Consider the following 22,668-nt stretch of genomic DNA (forward strand, 5'->3'; position numbering starts at 1 on the left):
TGTGTGTGCAAATTAGATCATTAACTAGATGTACCGCATAGCGGTACAAAATATGACCGCCGCTCAGTCCTGTACATCCGTTCCGCGAAAATAAATCACACTTCAATTTGTCTCCATATTTTACTCCATCCCCACTCTTGAAACTTTTGTGTATGCTTGTTTGGCATGCCTGAGTGTGTGTCGGGCTGCACAGAAAGTAGCCTACTGGTGCTGAAAAGGTGAATAGATTGTAGAATAGCCAAAGAAGATGTAGCATTGTTATAAAACCTTTAAAATCTCTAAACAATCACAAGTAGGGCAGTTCATCACAGTTCATCCATTGCAACTAGATTGATGAAAGGTCACTTACACCTGTAGGCTACATTGTATTTGGGAAAAGCAAAAGGTATCAGCATAATGTTATTTATTTATTTATTTTTTTTTTTGTATTTATAAACAAAAACATCTCTGTCAGTTCCATGCCGTTTTCAACAGCTATCAAAAACAAAGGTCATTTTTGGATGGATGGATTTTTGTGAATGTTTCTTCTTCTACATAAGATTTTAGTCATCTTTAGTTCATGTAATACTTTATTGTCAATGCACAAATGAAGTAACAGTAGTCTGAAACGTTATTGTTAATGCACAAATTAAGTAACAGTAGCCTAGTCTGAAACGAAATGCTGTTTTACATCTAACCAGTGGTGCAAATAACTGACATGTCCAAATGGGCCTTGATGAAATGCGCCGCTAGACTGTTCATACACATTTTAACGGGCCAAAGTTGAAGAGCTTTGTCCGTTATTGTTCCGTTGCAAATATAGGCTGATTCATGTTCCCTTGCATTGTTTAACTGAGGTCCATGGCTAGTCTGGCTTTCATCAGACCAAGCTCAATCTTTTAAGAAATCAAAAAAAATAAATAGCGGGCAGATCAGGCTGGGTTCACACAGCCTAGTCCATAGGCACCTGGATATTGTTTAATTTTCCGATTGAGATATACACGCTCTGGCTATTCTAAATGCAAAAATGCATCAGGGAGTTATGACAAAACGGTAACTAACAAACTAGATCCTAATAGAAAGCTGTTAGCTTCCCTAAGCTACAGGTAGGATTATAAGGTAGGCCTATTTACAACATAAATTGTCAATAGGCTATGCTGGCACACAAATAAAATCTCCTTTGAAACCAATGGCTTACGCCTTACAGTATCAAGCGGACTTAAACTGTCATATCGCGGGCGAAAGTTGTAATAACATTCACGCAGCTCCATGAGTCAAGGAAAGCTAATGAAGTAGCCACTTCTAAATGGGACCCACTACACAGTAGCTTAAGGTGTTTTGCTAAAGCAGCCATAATGAAATGAAGGTGTCATTGTTTGGATCCTTCACACACACGTGCTTTTAATTTCACAGACTACAACTACCAAGCTGTAATCAAAGCACATCGATTCCCCTCTCACACCCTGCACGCACTTAAAACAAAATAAACAGGCGTCTCAGTCTCACGCATGTATAGGAACTGTATCAGACCGTGTAACGTTGGTAAATCTTCCATTGCACAGAATGATTTTGTAGCACGTGCAATAAATGACAGTCGAAGATACAATCAGTGCTGCTATACATTTGCTTATATAACCGCATTTATAGTTTTCTACAAATGCAATCAATCAAATGCCTCCATCACTCAACCAACGCTTAACGGTAACATTACCTAGGTCCTTATTGATATTACACGATTAACGTATCCTGCAGTAAAACCAAGCATGTCCGATAAACATCCTCAGATTTATTTCGGGCTTCAAGAAGAAATGGGAATTACACTTCATGTGAACATCCGGCCCTATCCTTATTAGATGTTCGCTGCTGTAAATTACAGTCCTTGTAGGAAGCGTCCATTGTTTTTCCAACCCACTTTTAACTTCCAACAAAATTACGTCTCACTGCAACGATGCCATCTAGTGGACAAACGACTACTTCTGCCGCCAATACTGAAAATGCAGCCATGATGATGATGATGAATATTTATTTTGGCTTTCTTTTAATCCTACTGAATTTGTAATTATGTATCGGCCGTTCTAATACCGATAGTATGTGGGTGCCTGTGTGTGTGCATGTGTATATGTGTGCACCGCCATTTACAGGCCAATGAGTGTACAGTCACTAAATGTACACATAACCTAATTTTTAGACCCCCATGGATGAAATTCTACTTAAACTTGGCATACCCCCAGAGAATGCCAGGTCAATCATACACATAACATTTGGTGCAGTTCTGAACATCTTAACTGAAGATAGGGGCGATTAAAGCAGAATAATATTGCATTTTCATTTTTACCGAGGGTGGGGTGCAAATCACAAATGAGTGATTATGAGCCGGGAATCATTGACGGAAATTTGGGCATGCGAAAAAGAAAAAAAAAAAAAAAGGGGGCCTTACAATAAAATAATTTATGTGTACATTTAGTGACCGTACACCAACAAGGATTCCCGGGACACTGAAAGACCGGGGTACACGAAACTTGGTGGGCATGGATAGCATGGAACCATCGCTTTTCGTTTTGATCTGTAGCCCCCCCGCTGTACTGGACCCCCCGAAAGGAGGGTAGGGCAGACACAGTTTTCTGTGAATATCTTGAGAACCGTAGGGCCTAGGATGACCAATTTTTTCTGAATTAACCCATTCCATGTGCACACATGTGCATAAACAGATACACACGCACACACATACATTCACAGTAATCATACGTATGACACATACTCACACAGTAGACATATGCACGCATGCATGCACATGCACAAACACACATACGCATGCAAACACACAAGCACGCACACACACACACACACACACCCACACACATAAACATAAACGTGTACACGCACACATGCACACAATTCAAGAATTTCTCAGAATTATGAACAGGCAAGATGGGGGGTGGGGTTGTATAAAATGAATTTTACATGTGAAATCTATGAACTAATCATGTTTTGGTACTTGTTGTCTAGCAGATACCAGTGAGAATTGAGTGAGGATAATGCCATTTAGTGAGACAGTTAGAATCATATAGGCCTTTCAGCGTGATTTATTTTTGTGGAAAAAATGTGCTGGACTGGGCGGTGGTCATATTTTGTACCGCTCTGCGGTACATCTGGTTATAGTTGAATCAGTACATACACATGGAATAAAGTTCACTTTCCCTCCCTTTTAAAACACTGCGTGAGCTTCATCTTGTCTTTTCATTCACAAGTTATTCATGACATTTCCTCAGTGTGAAAAAAAAAATTGGAACGTTTGAGAACTAGAACAACAAGTGATTCCCCGCCCCTCTGGACAATCAGGTACCGTAAGCTTGCACCCAAGCTGGCTCATGTCAGATGTTTTCTTGTGCCTGTAATCCTACGCCTGCCAAAGCAGTCATGTGTGGTCCTACAGCTTGCAAAAAAGTCAAAGTTCAGCACTGTTTGCACACAACTAATTAAAGGAACCAGCCTGGCATGAGTACCTGGAAACTACCATTCCACCTGTACGGTAAAACAAGCGTGGATGAATCACTTACGGCTTTCAATAGAGGCATGCCATGGTTTTCTGCCTCTTTGCTTACGGTGCATTTGGTTTAACAAAGAAATAATAACGACTTTTCTTGGGTCGCAATAAAAACTTGGAGTCTCTACGTGGTTTCGCTGCAATGTGTATACACTTTGTACAGTGCCATGCTTGTATAGACTGGCCCCTCGGATTTGCTTGACACGATCCACCCTTAGGGAAAAACACACAGAGAACATTTATTTCACAGCAGGCATTGGCAGCGCATTGCCTGTTTTCCAGCTGCCTTAGTACCCATGCTTTATAGGCCCTGCTTCTGTTTTTTTCTTTCCAAAGCACTTTTTTTTCTAGCCCAAATGCATCGGATAACTTCGAAAAGAGTGCCATTGGTGACATTTATCCTGATCACTTAGCATATTTCTCTAAAATAATGCCCTGTTACTGAAAAAAGTGCCCTGACACAGCCCTGCTTTTTAATTTAGCCTCTGTCATAGATTTACAGTTTGCGTCAGGGTCAAACAACAGACACAACTTTTTTTATGCAATGCACAAACATCCATCTTTCGTCTTCTAAGTGCAGCCTTTCACATGAAACTGGTCAGTGCCATTTTCAGACAAAATGTTACATAATGTGCAAGTGACTACACTGCACCTTATCACAGACATCAAACCACAATGTCTCAGACTTTCACTTCTGGGAAAGGAAGGTTACCTCACATTACCGCATATTGTGCCAGAATATGCTAATAATGCTAATAAACGTAGATCAGTCATTGGGAAATGCATTGTTCTGATTGATTTATGAAAAGTAGATTCCATTAGATTACTTAAGCTTAGTAGTAAGATGGACTAGCTGTGATTAAATGTAACTCCTTTTTGCACTTTTGCACCAAAGTCAACAAAACTTCCTCAAACCAACAAAATTCCAACAGGCCACAGCAACACTGGCATTTCCAGCGGACATGTCTGTCCCTTAAACAGACTTCAGATCAGCGCTCAAGATAACATGTTCTAATGAATTAACAGACATTTTACATCCAGAAAGAATGTCAACTAATGTAGTTTTTGTGACATAACAATACTGCTACCAAATGCAACTCTACTGTCCCCAATCCAGACTTGTTTGTTTGAATGGTCATTCATAAACATTTAACATGTGTATAAACACACTGTGTCACCCAGCCTTTGTCACAGCACAAAGGAAAGCAGAGAAATTGCTGAGAAGAGCAATGTAATAGTCACCTTCCCAGTACTTTTCTTCAGGAAGATACAATAATGACATTGCATGTTTATATAAAGATAGAAACAATTAACTCTCAACAGTTTGGCTCTCGATGAAACTCCCTGTCGACCAACAAATGCCCCGCGGCTATCGCTGTGCAGATTCCAAGAGGCATATGTCAAACGTCAACTTTGGCTTCACTGGAAGGACATGTTCTCACAGTTCAATCAACCCTCAGATGGGAACACGTAAGGCCGACGTGCGCTGAACTGCTGTCGCAGGACAGGAAAGAGCTTTTTATCCCCTTCTCTCTTGTTCTCTCTCTCTCTCTCCCTCTCTCCCCCCTGCCGTGTGTGTTTAGATAAGAATATTTCTGTTTGAGAGGGCGCATGAATAGTGCACTATTTACTTTGAAAGCACAGCTAACACATCCTTATACTTGACTTGGTGACATCATCTTACATGAGGGAGCAAAAAGCATCCCGGGCTTGTGAAGCTCACCGAGGGTTTTTTTTTCACCCTCTGCACGCAAGCAGTTCCATAGAACACCAGGGCCAAACCACAGGGACATTAACAATACAAGGTGAAGACAAACACACTGTGTGAATCTGTCTGTCTATCTTTCTATCTATCTATCTGTCTGTCTATCTAGCTATCGATCTACAGTATCTATCTATCTATCTATATATCTATGTCCTCACTTGTACAGAAAGTACACATTTTGTATATCATTTATTTTTTGTAAACAATACCATCTCCATCTTTTTAAATTTAGGTTCTTTATTGTTTTACAAATATTAAGTTATCCACAAAATAAAATAACTTACATCATGAATAAAAAATTATACATTTTTTTTATTAAAAATGCACACTCTCTCCACATAGCATTTTTTTTACATCAGTCAATATAACAGGCCCACCCATGCAAAGAGCTGATCTGAACTCAAATTTCTCTGTGCTAGAAGATGTGTGAGTTGAACTTTGTTGTTTAGATCAGTTAGCACACATCCACATTAAACTGGACTTTGTCAGATAGTATAGAAGGTATTGGAAAGGTACTGTATAACTTAATCACAATCTTTATATTAAAACATTACAATGCAGATACAGGGCTTTTATACAGGTCTTTCAATGTTTTCTCTTTTTATGCTGAATTTGGACGGGATAGCAGGCCTCAAGAACACCACTCACTTGGTCAGTCATTGCAACAGTGTGGGGCATCCTGTTGTTGCATCTATGCCATTAAAAATCATGTTTGCGTTGTCACAGTTAGTATTATAATTACATTCCAGGGCCTAGTCTAGAACAACTGATAACGCTTGGACAATTAAATGGCCAAAATGATTAGATAAAGATGTTAGAACTTTTAAAAAAAAACAGTATTGCTTTTATCAGATCTCGGGCATTACTGAACAATTTCTCCGGAAATATAAGCCTTGTCTTTATAAATGTAAGCATCCCTTTCTATCTGCTAATTTTCACTCAGTGGACCAGTTCCAGTTAATCCAACAAATTTAGACATGACTCTCATGTGAGTATATATTACCACACCATTGCATTATGAAATGGCACTTGGACCATGGAGCTCCGAAACAGGCACTCCTGAATGAGCCTGAAGTTTTGGTCATGATAAAGAGCATCTACAATCATTGTCCAGGAGGCTTTTCTTTAAGTGTTGTCACTCCTTTTAACATTTTATAAAAAGAAAAATAAATCTCATAATGAATGTCCTGTGCTTGTGTACGTGAAGGCAGAAGTGCTTTTTTTTGCTAACAACAACAACAACAACAACCACAACAACGACAACGACAACAACGACAACGACAACGACATCAGTTGTATCTACACGGTTTGGTTGTGTTTCACATTGGCTGGCCTGAGCGTGAGTGGGATGGCAGAGCTGAAGATTACCAGAGTTCAGGATGGGTGTGCTTGCTGGGATCCGCCTCTGTGTATGGGTGTGGCCCTAACCATGTGGTAATACAATTATGTGTGTTCACCGTCGGCCTGTCTCATCAAAGGGAGCGCTGACATGTGAGACACGGCCCTGCAAGTCCAACCAACAGGATCACACCGCGGCGACCGGGCCCCCACAGGGTCAGATAACAGTCCAATGAGCTCTTCGGAGGCAGAATGATGTGTGATGAATGTCAACATGTCAAGAACAACTCTTTTCTTTTCTTTGCTCTTGCTTTTGACGTGCAGCTTGTGTTTTGTAATCATTTTGGTTGGTCGCTGCACTGCCAAAGTATTTCTAGCCACCTCTCTCACTGGCTCGATGCCGGACTGACTGACCTAGACACAGAGGGGAACAGATCTCTTTTTCCCATAAAGCCGAGATAGGCAGTATTTGCATGAGTCAGAAATGACAGACTATAACACAAACTGTACAATCAATGAATAATTGCAGAGACATGCTGACATTTTATAACTTATAATTATAATCTCATTTGGTATATGATACCACATTATAACACTCAAACAGAGTTTATTACTAGACTCTGTAAAATGATGGCTCTGTGCAAATGTAGGACTTACAAAAGATGTTGGATTTAAAGGCAATTTCTTCTCTCTATTGCCTTTTCGTTTTCTTACAAATTTCTTCTCCTAGTACCGGAATCCCGAGCCATTATTAAATTGTTAAGATCCGCATTTTGAAACTAAAGGAGCGCTCAGATGTCAATGTAACCCACCGTAGCTGTATCACTTTTTTTAACTTATCTTTTAACTTCTCTGAAAGGTTATTATATGCAGTGCAGGTCCAAATGCTCAGTCTGAACTACTGTGGTTAGACACATGCTCTGTGCACACACACACGCTGGGTGCGCACCTCCTTGCACATCCCTGTCTCGTTTTTTTTTTTAATGCTTTCCATTCTAAAAATGGAACTGGCAGTCCATCGCAAAGGGAAGGTTATCCTTGCAGTCTCCCCCCTCTAGTTCTAATGTCTGTCATTCTTTTCATATATATTTATATATTCATTTATTAGGGTTTATAGGTTTTCTTTTTCTTTTATCATTTACAGACGTTGACCCACTCCGTTATTCGGCACTCTTCGCAGACCACGTAGCAACACCAGTGGAATTTGCAGTTGCAGCGCTCGCTGCGCGTCTGCTGCAGGATGTTGTGACCTCGGCCACAGCACAGGCTCTCGCAGTTGTCCATGCCCGGGCTGGTCTTGTTGCAGATGCGGCCCTGCGTGCCCGCCGAGTCCGAGCCCAGGTCCCGCTCGCAGAAGTCGGGCGACTTCTCGAAGTAGACCAGCTCATTGTAGTTGGCGCGGCGCCGGTGGTGGTTGTGGTTGTGGTGGTGGTGGTGGTGGTGGTGATTGTGGGCGTTGGGGTGCATGGAGTTGGCGTTCTCTACCTGGCCCGTGTTGCGGTTGTGCGGCTTGATGAAGGTGGCGACGTTGAAGCGTTCCTTGAGGAGCGAGCCCACCGTCCTGAAGTCGGGCGTGACCTGCCAGCAGGTCTTCAGCTGGCAGCTTCCTGATGTGCCGTGGCATTTGCATTTCCGCCTCATGTGGTCCACCACGACCTGCACAGAAGAGGGGACATCAGTCCAGCATATGCATACTGTGTCATGCATACTGTCAATCAAACTTTTGTACAGAGAAATGGCTGAAGTACCCTCAGTATTATGCTCAGAATGAAAGCCCAAGGCAGAGCACTTCCTGAGGTTTGCACACACACAAAACAGTCACACATAATATACATAATAAAGATGTATTAATGTGAAATATTTTGTGGACTATTACATAAGAACGTGTCCTGAATTGAAGACTATGCTGTCACTGTATAGTAAATTCAGAAGCAATCACAACAACAACAACAACAACAACAACAATCAAGCACCTCTTCAGTGACATGAAATTCAGATTAAATCAGGGCTACAAAAACTACAATTCAAATGAAACCAGGGGGTACAACAACTACAATTCCCACACATCACATTCCATTTCAACTTTCAAAATACAACATTGTGAGTGCTTTTGAAAAACTCCCTTCATAAGTTCAGTTCATGGGCGAGGGTGTCTCACCCCCGCCCCCCCCCCTTCCACCTCCGCCTCCACAGTCACACAGACCTCCCATTCGCTCAACAATGCTCTCTGGCCTGACAGCCGGAGTTATAAACTTTTAGATCCAATTACCAACAGGAAAAAGGGGACCACCCTCCACACTGACAGACGCTCCAGCAGACGCCCCTATCAACAGTGCAAGCACAAACACTCCCCTCCAGCACACCCACATTCTGCCGGCTTTGAGGCCTCCAAACACGATCGGCCAGCGGAGGCAGAAGCGTGGTGGCGGGACCCACAACACCTTGGGAGATAAATGGGAGTTTTGTCTGTCAAAACCCCCTGGATTACTGTAGGTTTCAATGTGCAAGTCATCAGCAACGCTAAACAAGATGAGACTTCGCTATTTCATGCCACTCATGGGAGGACGGGAGGAATCACAGGGTGGACCCACAAAGCATTGTTTTGTTTAGGGTTTAATGGTGTTTATTCCCCTGATTTCCCTCAGTAGAAATGAGACGAAACCACTATTCAGCAGAGTTGTGATCCATCAAAGCAAGCACAGGGCTGCATGTCTGAGCTGAGGACAGTGTCTTCCCTCCTCCAAGGCTTAAGGTCATTTTGGACTGACGCCAAAAGCACAAGATACTCTGTGGCAGGCAGGTAGGCTATGAATTCTTCAAACTATGGCGTTGCGTGCTAAGGGTTTCCATTTCAAGGGCTATTTTGGCATAGGTGTGCCCAAGCAGTGAAGGGGGGCATTGCTGGAGAGCTTCTACCGTGCGTGCGTAAATACTGAGGGGTGGAGACAGGAGGGGCTTCCTGTAGCTTCAGGCTAACAACGCCTGCGAAACATCACCACCGCGCCACATGGCACGGCATCCAGCCACCCCGGTGTTGCAATTACAATTTCGCAAAAAAAACAGACAAAGCCAAACAAAACACCAGCCAGGCACGAATCTGCTGCCACTTAAGTTCTTAATGCTTAAACTGCCCCCTCGAAATCCCACTTAAGCTGTTTTTCGCACCTGACTCTTTCGGCCCTTTTTTTGCATCCCCATTTCCGGCGTGGGCGTCCCTGTCATGCGTAATCAACGCCTCCTGATTGTTCCAGGAGAGGAGCTGGGGCCTCAAACAGGAAAAGCCCTCGCAAATCTACAGCCCCAGGGGGCAGGCGCGGGTGTACACAAACAGGGATATTCAAATGCCGGTGGCTTTTGACAGGCGCGTGCATGCTTGCGCGCCTAGACGGATGTACGGTGCTGAAGCTAACGTCTGGCTGGCGGCGTGACCACACTGGTGCCCTGCCCGTGGCTCTTTGGACATCTCTGACCCAAACTAACAGGGAGTGCAGTGGTTCAGATGGCAAATAGCAGGAGAGCAGGCCGATTGTGCTCTTTCCTCTTGGGGATCAGTTTGGGAGCATCTGGGGCCATGGGGGATGGTGTGGGCGAAGCTAAGAGAGAGAGATAGAGGAAAGGAAGAGAGGAAGAGAAAGAGAGGGGGATAGTGAACGAGAAGGTGAAGGGGGGGTTTTGGAGGGGAGGGAGAGAGGGAGAGATGGAGAAAGAGAGAGAGAGAGAGAGAGAGAGAGAGAGAGAGAGAGAGAGAGAAGAGGAACAGAGGCAGGAAGAACTCTCCTGGAAGTGGCTCACAAGGGTGATGACAGGCCGGTGATATATCACACCCGCTCAGAAGCGGAACTGTGCTTTAGCAAAGGCAGCCGAGAGAGAGAGGGAGAGAGATAGAGGCACAGACGAAAGGGGGTTGGGGAGAGAGAGCCTCAAACGGCTGGAAGGCTGTCTGTCCTGAGGGGACTGGCAGAGAAGTGCAGGAACTGGGGCCTCATCTCACTGTCTGCCATCCGATCAAGATTAGCATCTCTGTCTGTCTTTCATTCAGATGTCAGCACAAGACCTATATCGCCTTTTGGCACAGGCCAAGGTCTTTAGAATAACATGCCCATATCAACCCATCACTCTCATATAGGAGATCATAGATGATTAATAGAATTGATGAAACTAGATGTTGTCCTTCAAAAAACCCCAAATGCTAAAATGTCAGATACAGTAGTGGGTCTCATCAGAGCAAATGGACTGTCAGTGAACATAAATAATCAAAGCTTCCATTTACTTTTTTCAAAAGATGAGGGAGACATATTTTGACCCAAAGTATGTGCTGTTCCTCTGAATATCCCTTTGAATACTGTTTTTGTAGCATTGGGCATACCCACTACATATGTTAGCCACCATTGTGTGCCATGTGTTCTACATATAACAAGTCATGGAGTTACAATTTCCATTCTCAAATGCATGATAATTGGGTCTGCGTATATGTGCACGTTAATATGTGTGTTCTTTCAGACATACAGCGTAGATGCTTAAAAGACAGAAAAAACTTCAGAAGTAATTGCTGCACGTTCATTGGTCGAGACCTGCAAGACACGCACATCTGGGCCACTTTAATTGGAGAAGAGTGAGACAGACTGCCCCATAAACTGGCACCAGACTGAGATCAAATGAGACATATTGGTAGCACATTTGGACCACAGGCAATATTCGGTAAGTGGCAAATCCAAAATGGGTCTCAAAGTTCCTTCTCCTTCACACACACACACACACACACACACACACACACACACACACACACACACACACACACACACACACCACACCACACAAACACACACAAACACAGACACACGCACACAAAGAAAACCGTCCTTCAATTTACATCCTCTTGTTTGAAAGGATTTATGACTCAATCAAGACAGTTACACCAGTGACGTCCCCAGACCACTGGATGGGTCACGGTCTGTGGTCTGTTTTGAATTTCATCTATTGCACAATAATGGCATTGGTTCAAATTGGAAAGACATTCAGCACATTACACACAAACTCAAATATTCATACTTTGCTTACAGTCCTGTCCCTCAAGGAACATGTTTAAAGGAAACACTCTTATTAAATCTCAGCACTGCCACAGTATTTCAAATGCTCTGCTAAATAAAACAGACCATTAATGGCTATAAAAGCACATGTGCAGTTACAGAGATGGGGACATTGAGGCCTGTCAAGGATCAACAGATCAACAAAGCATGAGGTTTATACACAGTTTGTATCTGTTTATAAACAACTCCCTGCATCGGTTGTACCAAAATGGGTGAGTGGACATTAGTTGTGCGTCTCTGCCCTACTCTCCGTGCCACATGCAGCCGAGCTCCCCCCGAGGAGTGTCCGGCTCCAGCTGGGTCCAGGCTGGTAGTTACAGGTCTCCCTTGTGTCATGACAGGGCAGCCTGATAACCCAAATGGCGTCCACTGCTGCACTATCTAATTGCCTAAATGTGATGAATCGCCTGAGCCCACAGAAGCTGTGGCTTGCTTTGATGCCAATGAATACCTCCTACGGAACAGAAAGAAAAAAAAAAACTCACTGTGTGCACATCAAAAGCAATCACAGAGGTGCCATCTGATTGTGTCAAGGTAATCTGTCTGTTCCACTCCCACAAAGTGCACTTAATGAAGAATGAAGATGACTGTCAGAGTCACAGGCTAAAACGCCAGAGCAAAGAACTCCGCGGTCATTTGTTCCTTTCAAGAGGAAAAAAAGGAGGCATTTCTTAAAATAATTCAGGCCCTAAATGAGCTTCTGTCCCGCTCTTTGTTCTAAATGGAGACGGGCTGTTGGCCTAGGAGCCAAGCGTTCACCAAAGCAGTTCCAGTGCGCTGATCCAATGAAAACATGAGTAAAGTAATTTACTGCCTTTGCAAGTGTTACCATGTAATCGGCAACTACTGTAAACACACAGACATGCACAGGGCTCTCTCTCTCTCTCTCTCTCTCTCTCTCTCTCTCTCTCTCTCTCTCTCTCATGTATCAACCAGACGGGCAAATTGGACACACACACACACTCACACACACAGAGAGAACACAAACACACTCCTGAGCGAAATTTCCCCTTTTTCTACAGCACTGCTCTCCTCTTACCCTCGATAAAGTCAACTTCAAGTTGTATTTGGGGAAGGAAGGGCGCATCTCTTTTTACTTTCCGCCGTGTTTGATGTTGAAAATCTTTTGCTGGGTTTAAACATCTGTTTCCAAACAGCCTTCAGCCACTAATTAGAGCTTTTAACAAGACTGAACGTCGTGAGAACCAGAGGGTGGGCATGAGACGACATGTATACCCCACTAAAACCACCGCATTCCTTCACAAAAGGCTGCTTTTTTGGGGAGGGAGGGGGGTAAGGGGGTGTTATTCTCGACTTCACCTGTAAGTGTTTTCTGTCTGATTAGGGGGGTTCATCTGCTCTGTATTTTAAAGTACCATTGACACAGAACAGTGTAGAGTAGGCAACATAATCCACCCACATTTCAAATACACTCCTCTTCACTTAGAGAGCTGCCATGCTTCCCTGCATGATCTGAGACCAGTTAAGGTGTCCATATCAGGTGTGTGTGTGTGTGTGTGTGTGTAATCTGACCCTTACAGGCAAAGGCACATGTATCCTACTGCTTTCAACAACTGTCTGGTCATGGAGGTTAATTGACTCTATGTCAAAACACATGTGCCACCCTGGCTCACCTGCCAACACCACTCCTCGATAGTGGGCGTCCACCTGGCCACAGTCTGTAGAGCGCGCCGCTCTTTAGCGCCTTCTCATTCAGCCTGGTTACAAACGCTCGCTGACGCATAGAGAGGGCGGTTTTTTCGCAACCACAGATACTTGGATTGACATGTGCGTGTTTTGACTTAATATTATTATGGTTGACGACGTGCCAGCGGCTTTTGACGTTTTTTCAGTAGCCGTAGTGTTGTCCTCACGCCTGTCGTTTGATGCCAAATAGGCTTCCTGGCAGACATGGAGCCACAATGTGCCTGAACAATGCATCCTCTCATACTGCCGTGCATTATTTGACGGTGTAATCAAAAAGCCCCTTCTTCCATTTCATATTGCAATAACTCAACTAAGCTCAATTCTTCTGCACTAAATGAACCATCTGAGCAAACACAGACACACACACACACACACACACACACACACACACAGAGACACACAGACCAACATGCATGCACACACAAATCATCGTGTGCTTGTCCCCGGCGTCCTCTGTTTATCACCACTGTTTTGTCACATGGCCACCCGAGGTGGAGGGTGTGTGTGTGTGTGTGTGTGTGTCTGTGTGTGTGTGTGTGTTCTGTGGGTCTGTGTTTACACCAGTGTTTATGCCATGCACACACTCGTGGGACCACACGGGATCAGAGCTTTATAGGGAACTCCTTTGGGGAGAGCGGCGCTATTATCTGCCTCTTTGTTCTAGGGCAGGCAGGCGGGCAGGCAACTGTGGCATTTGTGTTTTGTCTGAATAATCAAGGAAACCCGAAATAAACCGATGAAAAGATACAGGGACAAATTACACAGGAGGAAGCAGCAAACAATGAGTAATTTGCCCATCCCACTGCGCAAATCAGAGCACAGGGTGCAATCACAGCTGTATTGCTATCATTTAAAGGCCAGCTTTATGGACGCCAGATAAAACCAGATTGGGGCAGGCCGTGGGATGAGGACGTCTTATCACTGGGTTTTAATGGTAGAATTAATTTGATTATAAGATTTAATCTACCTGCAGGTACAAAAGACCCATCAAAGAGGACACTGACACTGATTACAAGAAAACATGTAAAGTAACTATTTATATAGTGCATTCTCTAGCACAACTGGCTACTCAAAGCACTTGACACAGACATAGACAAAGTCATTTGAATGGCCTGTATCATTAATAGGTGCAGTGATAGTGAGAAGAGCAACACTGAATGTTTTGGTTGTGCTATCAGTGAGATAACTCTCCATCATTCCGGTGAGAGTGGGAGCACCTGTGGCATTAGAAGAATTAACAGAAGCTGCAGCAGCAACAAGGGTGGTGCTCTCGGCGCAGCAAGAACTAAGCTTCAGAGCTCAGAACGTGCACCATTATTACACCAACTATAATCCCCCCAAGTTCAAACCATTCACCTTACAGCGCAGCAAGTCCCGCTAATCTGGCTCACATTATCCAATTAGTTCAACGCCTGAGCAACAACAACACAGAACATCCCCGAGCATCTCGCTGTGACGCCCAACAACACGTCGCCCCCCCCGAGGACTTGACCTGGGGATAACCACAGCAGACGGCAAAGAGATAGAGGGAGGCCCGCTTGTTTACTTATGAGTAATAGTAGCTTCTCACCTCACTGTTTAGTTGCATGTGGCTGCCATTTTTTTTGAGGGTGGAAGGGTGGGGTAGTCTGGTGAGGAGCATGAAGCAGGACCTGAAATCTCATGAGTGGATGTAATTGAGCATGTCTAAGTCGCAAGTGCATGTTTGCCTGAGCAGACACGAGTTATGGCTCACACCCCCCCCCCCTCGCTTTGCCTCTCCCAGGCGTTTGTGATGGGAGACCTTCTGCTTTGAAACTGGAGAATGATAAAAATGTGGACATCGTGGAGGTCCCTTGGCGAAAAAAGAGAACAGAGAGGGGTCATCCCGAGCCCATGCACGCGGCTCACACTGTAAGGTATTTGAGAAGAAAGCAGCTGTCCATATTCTAGCGAGGCTGACTCTGTGGTGAGCTGTCCAGCTCTACCTCAATACTGCTATCAAGATCAAAGGAAGGACGCTACTGGAGAAACCCTTTTCATTGTCTCATGCATGTGTCACGGTTATAATGTGTCCGTGGGGGAGGAGCGGTCATCCTTACTTTCTACACACCAAACAAAGGTGAGTAAGTTGAGCTTGTCATTTCTAACAGATGAGGTAACCTAACCCCTTGCGCCCAACGGTGTGTCATAGAGCACCCAAACCACACAGTTCTACCACAGTAGCATACCACACTGCTACATATTGCACCACACACACACACACACACACACACACACACACACACACACACACACACACACACACACACACACACACACACAGACACCACTTCTGTAAGCATCACACACACACAAACACACACACACACACATGCACACAGACACAGCATCGCAGCAGCTTCAAAGACAGCTTCTCACCTGCCTGCCAACTCTGTTGTTGTGGAGCCTCATGCGGGCGTGGATGTCGCGGTGCGTGTCACGCGAATCCAGGAAGTCGCGAGAGAACTTCTCGCCGAACTCCACGTTGGGGCTGCAGCCGCCCCACTCCCACGAGTCCTGCGGGCCGAGCGCGTCTGCTGGGAAGTGCTCCATGACGCCGTGCGACATGCCCTTGCCGCGGTTGATAGCCTCCAGCTGGAGACGGTTCAGCTTGGCCCGGAAGGCCTCCTCGTCCCCGCGCCGCTTGTCGTCGCAGCTGCAGGCCTTCAGCTTGCCCATGGCGCACGCGTTGGCCACGGCGTGCACCACGCCAGCCGCTGCGATGGCGTGGGCATAGGCGCTCTCCTTGAAACCTGCCCGCAGGGGAGGCGGTGGGGGGTGGACAAAAGGGGGACAAAAGAGAAGCTTATCAGCACAAGGGGACCACCGTGCCACACACTCAGATATTTTTCCTCTCTCCCTCCCTCTCTCTCTCTCTCCCTCCCTTTCTCCCTCCCTCCCTCCCTCTTTCTCTCCCTCCCTCTCCCTCCATTTTTCCCCCTTTTTGTTGTTCCCCTACTTAGTGCCCCACTCATTCTCCCAGTGATCTGTGCACACATGGAGAGACAGATCGCTATCAGAGAAGTGGAGGGGAAAACCACATGGGGCCCATGGTGCCTTTTTTTTCTCATGTGAGATTGACTGCAGTGCCAGTATGTTCCCCCTCACACCCACACACACACACACACACACACACACACACACACACACACACACACGCATGCACACCACACATACATACAGAGAGAGAGAGAGAGAGAGAGAGAGAGAGAGAGAGAGAGAGAGAGAGAAGAAAGAAAGAAAAAGAGAGAGGAAGGGACATCTGGGAAATCAAATGGCAGGGATCAGTCCCACGTCCTCTGAGATAAAGCAGACTCCTGCCACTGCTCTCCGCAGATGGACGTGGCACTAGGTGTGTGTGTGTGTGTGTGTGTGTGTGTGTGTGTGTGTGTGTGTGTGTGTGTGTGAGAGAGAGAGAGAGAGAGGGAGGGCAGAGGCTACAGGAGAGGCCTGTGGGGAGCAGCGTCACTCACTTTATAACCCACACCCAATGTGTTTACAATTAACCTGACTACTGTTGGCAGGCGTTTGATCTTCAGCAACACTCCTCTGTAATCATCTGGCCCAGCAGCATTGCTTTCATACTGTGCATTTTATGTAGCTTTTTACTGAGGCTCAGAAACAAGAGGGGAGCCAATATGTGCTCATTCACAGAATACACCAACACTGCAAACATGGTGAGGTTTTACTGTACATTAAAAATGAACAGGGCTGTTATTTTAAGCCGTAACAAGGTTGAAGTGTCTCCACTTATTTTAAACGAAGCTCCCTCTTGGCCACAGGTGTCTTCATAAATCCTGACACTCAAGCCATAATGGCCCTTACAATAATGAGTTCAGGTCTTATAAAGCCAGAATCACTCACAGGCCCAGCTGGTGATATTATAGAACAGCATACACACATGCCCATAGAATCAGCTCCTTTGAACCATTTGGTTTACAGTATCCAATGCCTCTTTCAACTGAGGCTATCTAACCTTTTAACACCTCAACAAGAAAGTTTCATTCTCACTATTATTCTTACTCTCAAAAAACATCTTACAAATCACTGAAAACATGTACACCTGTAATGAGATTATCTTGGCTACAACAAATGTGTTGTAATACATTGTTTACTCTCCAACGCAAGCTTTTCGTCAGAAATCTGAATTATCGCCGCTGCAGCACCTAAGTTAATTTGAAAAGGCTCATTCAGAGTCAGAGAGTGTGCCAAGTTTAAACAAGTTTTCAACTGGCCGTGACCCGACGTCAGACACTTGGAAAGCATATTCGCCGCAGATTGGGACTTGTATCATTAGACCTCGGCTCACCCCTGCCTCCAGTTTGGTCCATCACCGATAAGGTACATGACTAATGAGCCCTTAACACCTCAATCAGGTGTGAACCAGCAAGCGTCTGGAATTTGCAGTGCACAGGGAGGGAGGGAGAGAGAGAGAGAGAGAGAGAGAAAATGATCCCTTTAGGCAGGGCTGCTTCACTGATTGCTTTGGAGCATTTTTTAGACATAGCTGAATGCTGTTCAGCTGATCAGTTTCAAACTCTCCAGTGAGTGAGCATGCACCTATGGACAGTTACAGACACATATAGAGACACACACACATACACGCACACACACAAACATACTCTCTCTGTCTCTTACATACACACCATCCACAAACACCGGCACACACACACACAAGCACACACACTATATAACAACTACCAACACAAACTACATCAGCTGCAGCTTTTTCCGTGCTAGCTTCCCATGATTCCATGGGGGGCGAATGGCACTTAGAAGCAGCGGGGAGACATGGACATGAAAATGCTGTTTTAGATTTCCTTCTGAGCCAACGAGAGACCTGGAACAAATCAATCTAACAAATAATTTAAAGTGAGAGGCACGCCCGGCTGCGCTGATGGCTGAGGGAAGTGGGAAAATGAATTAAAGATTGAAGGAAACTGTCACTTTGGGTTACAGAAACCAACTAAACAGGTTTATGCTTTTGCCACTGAGAGTTGAGAAAGGGCTGAAAGCAAATTCACAGCACTTGCACTGGCAGAGAGCAAAAAGCACTTCAGCCGGAGAGAGCGGGCTCCCACTGTGTCTGTGTGCTTTTGCCGGGATGTTTTCATACTCTCGGTACCCGGTCCGAGGTGGGCCCAGGAAGGCTTCTGACATTCAGAAGCTTGGGAACCTATGATTCATGCTTGGTCGAGCCGGTTTCTGATATAACTCTACTGATACATTGCGTATCCCTCTTTATTCCGCTTTTTTTTGTGCTCTCGTCTTCCTTGTGCTGTCTATGCGCATTAGCCAGTCTGAATATTTATGGAACAGTGATGAGGTGACAGCCATCGCTGACGGTGCAAAAACTGAATTAGGTTTGCAGGCTTCCAAAACGAGAGCAAGCAAATGTGGCACAGTAGCCAGGAAGTAGAACAAAAGTTGCCATGCTAACACTGGTGTGCCATTGCCTGGAGCAAAGACTTCTCCGGTATTTTACTAGACACTGTGTGTGTGCCTGTGTGTATGTGTGTGTGTGCCTGTGTGTATGTGTGTGTGTGTGTGTGTGTGCCTGTGTGTGTGTGTGTGTGTGTGTGTGTGTGTGTGTGTGTGTGTGTGTGTGTGTGTGTGTGTGTGTGTGTGTGTGTGTGTCTGTGTGTCTGTGTGTCTGTGTGTGCCCATGTGTGTGTGTGTGTGTGTGTGTGTGTGAGATACTTCATGTGTGTGTTGCTTAGAGAAGTGGTGTGTGTGTGTGTGTGTGTGTCTGTGTGTGTGTGTGTGTGTGTGTGTGTGTGTGTGTGTGTGTGTGTGTGTGTGTGTGTGTGTGTGTGTGTGTGTGTGTACTGTACCTCTGTTAAACACCAAACTCTCATAGGGGATCTTGTTCTTGGTCTCCAGGCTGGAGCAGTTCCATCGGTGTCCCCTGAACTGGTGCTGGCACTCGTGGATGGCTATCTGGATGCCCTGGATGGCCGAGGCCGTCACATCGGGGTTCTTCATGCACACCTCCATCTGCTTCTTGGTCAGCCCAGGGAGGGTCATGCACACCGAGTTGGCATCAAGGACAGGGTCGGTAGGGTTGAGGATTTTTAGCCTCAAGATCTCATTGGAACCTGCCCTGGAGAAGAGAGGAGTTGTGATGTAACTCTTGGGTAAAACGTATACAGTACAGAATACTGTAGAGAGGCACTGGAGAACAGTGAATCTGGTAAAGTTGGGTCTGAGTCTGCATTTATTAACATAGTAAAGATTACTTGGGATGGGATGGATATTCGTGCAAGCCAAGAAGAAACATGTTTGCAAGCAATCACATTTAACACAGCTTCAAACTGGAGAATGAGTAACTGTCAACAGGACAACACCAATGAAAAAAGTATACACTAGCCTACACAACCAGACACAACCTGCTTGAACATTATAATTTGATTATCTTATATTCTTAGCCATTTCTTTGTCTGAGTTACACTTCAACTGTTTGTAATTCATTTAGCTTTGGGTAACTACTGTGTAAAACAGCTTATTTGTTTACACAATCAAAAAAGATAACACATTACACATAATGAAAATGCTGAGTTTTAATACTATTTACAAACTTTGCCCAAATTACATGTAGGACCTTGCTGGAGAAATTTTACAGGTCTTCTTCACCACTACTGTAAACGTGTCAGTTTAAACGAGTTTAAACAGTTACAACAGTGGGCATTCGCAGATGTTTTCGTTGTTCATTTTTTTTTTTAATCACAGAGCTGTTGTATCAGGAATGTATTAGTGTCTTTCTATATCTGATATAACCTTGGAACACCTTCTATCAAGATTGTCACTTAAATATATCATCGGTAGACATGCAAAAACATGTTGTAGCCTAACAGTCGTCTCAGTTAACAAGTTATATTGTGTCCTCATTAAACGCAGAGAAAAAGAACAACTTACTGAATTTAGTCTGATATTTCATTTCTATTGCCAAAGTTACTAATGTGTTATTTGTTCTGGGAAAGTTGGTAGAACAGTTAAGGGAATCTCATTGACTTACCTTTGAAGAATATGAGAGACGAACATCACTGAACACAAAACGTGAAACAATAAGAATCCCATTATATTGCTAGTTCGCCAAAATCTGTGCGTTCGGCAGGTAGCCTATCTTTCCTTTAAGATGACAGATGTTGATCAGAAACGCTTTTCCGGAGGTGAGTTTCTGCCCAGTGGCTGACAGGTTGAAGGGTCTAGTCCAAATCGAGCTCAGATCTCTGTGCAGATCAAAGTGAGAAAGGTGTGCGGGAGCAAACGATGTTGTGATACGAAGAAGTTTCAGGTGTCTCCACTTTTCAGGTGCCTCGGAAAAGTTCTTCAAGTGGTGTCAAAGTGAGAGGGTGAATGAATGAACACTCTACAAACGCACGGCGTTACTGAATCTGTCCAGTGACACTTCTGCTCCGACGTGATGATCTCCGCATTGAGTTACAACCGGGAAGCGGTCCATTAAGTCTCAGTGAGCCTCCTGCCTCTAGTCTCCTTTACTTGTGATGTTATGCTTATCCTGATAGCGTTGTAAACCACAGCACTTAGCACACTGCCAGCCCACCTCTACGTCATTTGACAGTAAAAAAAAAGTTGCGACAGAGAAGGACAAGTGCCTCGTTAAGAGAAATAGATCACCAAGATAAGGGAGGACCCTTATGCACAAAAGTAAAAGAGACTTTTCCCTGCTCTGGACTTTGATTTCAGGAGGTGCACAAGCACCAGTAATGATGCTGATGGTGATGATCATCTTCAGAAACCGATATCAAATCACCACCTTATTTTAGATTTTCTTTACAACTTCAACATAATGCAATTGACTTCAGTGGGATCCAGACGAACAAGAATAGCCTCACTAAATGAGAAAAAAGATCCTTATCTATTACTCAAACACCACACAGACTTTTGCAATAGCACTCCATGTAACAATATGCCCTAATTGCTAAATACTTGTGGGCAATAGGCTATCAATTCTGAAAGTATTTTAAATCAAAGCTCAGTTTTGCTGGTCGTGGGCCAGAGTAAATTTTATTTAATTGCTCGAGTAGTTGCCCTGAGAGACTGTTATTCATTGAGATCTGTCACCATCTCCCACTCCTTCCCAAGCTACCCCCCACATCACATGAAGTGTTGCTGAGCTCAAAGAGAGGGGAGCTGCTCTGACACACCGGACCCCAGGAGTTCCCGTCCATATGGCCCTTTGAAGTCCCTCATTTTGGGAACTAAATGCAGACTGCTGGAGCAGTGGCATCTACGAAGAAAACCACATAATTCAATTCAACCATTGTCGATGCGATGCGTTCCTTGGAAAAGTACAGCAACAGCATGAGACTCTGAAGGGAATTCGAAAGGCCCATTGGGGATAGGGGTGCTCTGTCTACATGGTGTACATGTGAGTGAACAATTACCAGCAAGGCCAATTTAGCTTCAGTCCCTGTTCTACTTTTGTAACTCATTTGTGATGGTCCCTTCCATCACAGGCATTAGAATGGACATACTCTGTTCAAACATCTGGCTGTGATGTTGCAACCTTGAGAAAAACAACAACACAAAATAAGGTTCTCATCTGGCATGGGTCATTGCCAAAGATATCTGTGGTCAACATTATAACACATTCTGATGTTAATTGTTTCCCAGTGTTCACCAGGAATTCCATTTCAATTATATTAATTTAAGGACAAAATAAAAAGTGAACGCATAGTCATTGTTTCCCCCAGCTCAACTTTGTGATCGCAAAACCCTGCAGGATTTGAGTTATTTAATAAAGTTATGGTGAGCATAAATTTTACTGCTTGCCCATAAAATCTTTATCTGGTCCTCAGCAATAATCCTCAACATACAGCAACAGTCATTTGATACCTCTGCGGACACATGCTAGGAGAGTTAGGAGAGTTTGGAAGAAACTCTCCTCAGAGCCATAACCTTGAGGTTTAGTGTTTTGTTGTTGAATTCCTCCCACTGTCAGTGTGTGAAGTGTTATAATGCTCTAATGGACTTTTGAGACATATTTTTGACAGCCAGCATCACCCAAGCACAAAGCAACCTTTCAATTTGTAATGCTTCAGTCACCAAAAAACACAATCTGGGAATGATTTCACTGACTGGTTGACAGCAATTAGCAAAATAAGATATGAAGTGATGTGGCTCACTGTGTTGTTTTTCCTTTTAAATAATGTTGTTTTTCCTGTTAATGACATTTTACAAAGCTCCGAGTGCAATTTGTCTTT

General features: G+C 44.4%; 1 protein-coding gene across 1 annotated transcript; it reads right to left on the minus strand.

Moving 5' to 3' along the window:
- Positions 1 to 5,533: 5,533 nt before the first annotated feature.
- Positions 5,534 to 20,940, minus strand: wnt10a (wingless-type MMTV integration site family, member 10a). The gene is made up of 4 exons (XM_048238249.1): positions 20,457 to 20,940; positions 19,276 to 19,544; positions 15,821 to 16,194; positions 5,534 to 8,282 (listed from the first exon to the last, which is right to left on the minus strand). The coding sequence occupies exons 1-4, from the start codon at positions 20,516 to 20,518 to the stop codon at positions 7,761 to 7,763; spliced, it is 1,227 nt and encodes a 408-aa protein (XP_048094206.1). The 5' UTR covers positions 20,519 to 20,940; the 3' UTR covers positions 5,534 to 7,760.
- Between the last annotated feature and the right edge of the window lie 1,728 nt (positions 20,941 to 22,668).

This window comes from Alosa alosa, chromosome 3, assembly GCF_017589495.1.
Source record: "Alosa alosa isolate M-15738 ecotype Scorff River chromosome 3, AALO_Geno_1.1, whole genome shotgun sequence".
Taxonomy (NCBI): Eukaryota; Metazoa; Chordata; class Actinopteri; order Clupeiformes; family Clupeidae; genus Alosa; species Alosa alosa.

Coding starts and splice junctions, on each gene's coding strand:
- wnt10a (XM_048238249.1), bottom strand. CDS start 20,518: ATGGGATTCTTATTGTTTCACGTTTTGTGTTCAGTGATGTTCGTCTCT. Junction 19,545..20,456: donor GTCTCTCATATTCTTCAAAG/GTAAGTCAATGA, acceptor TCTCTTCTCCAG/GGCAGGTTCCAATGAGATCT. Junction 16,195..19,275: donor GAGTTTGGTGTTTAACAGAG/GTACAGTACACA, acceptor CCCTGCGGGCAG/GTTTCAAGGAGAGCGCCTAT.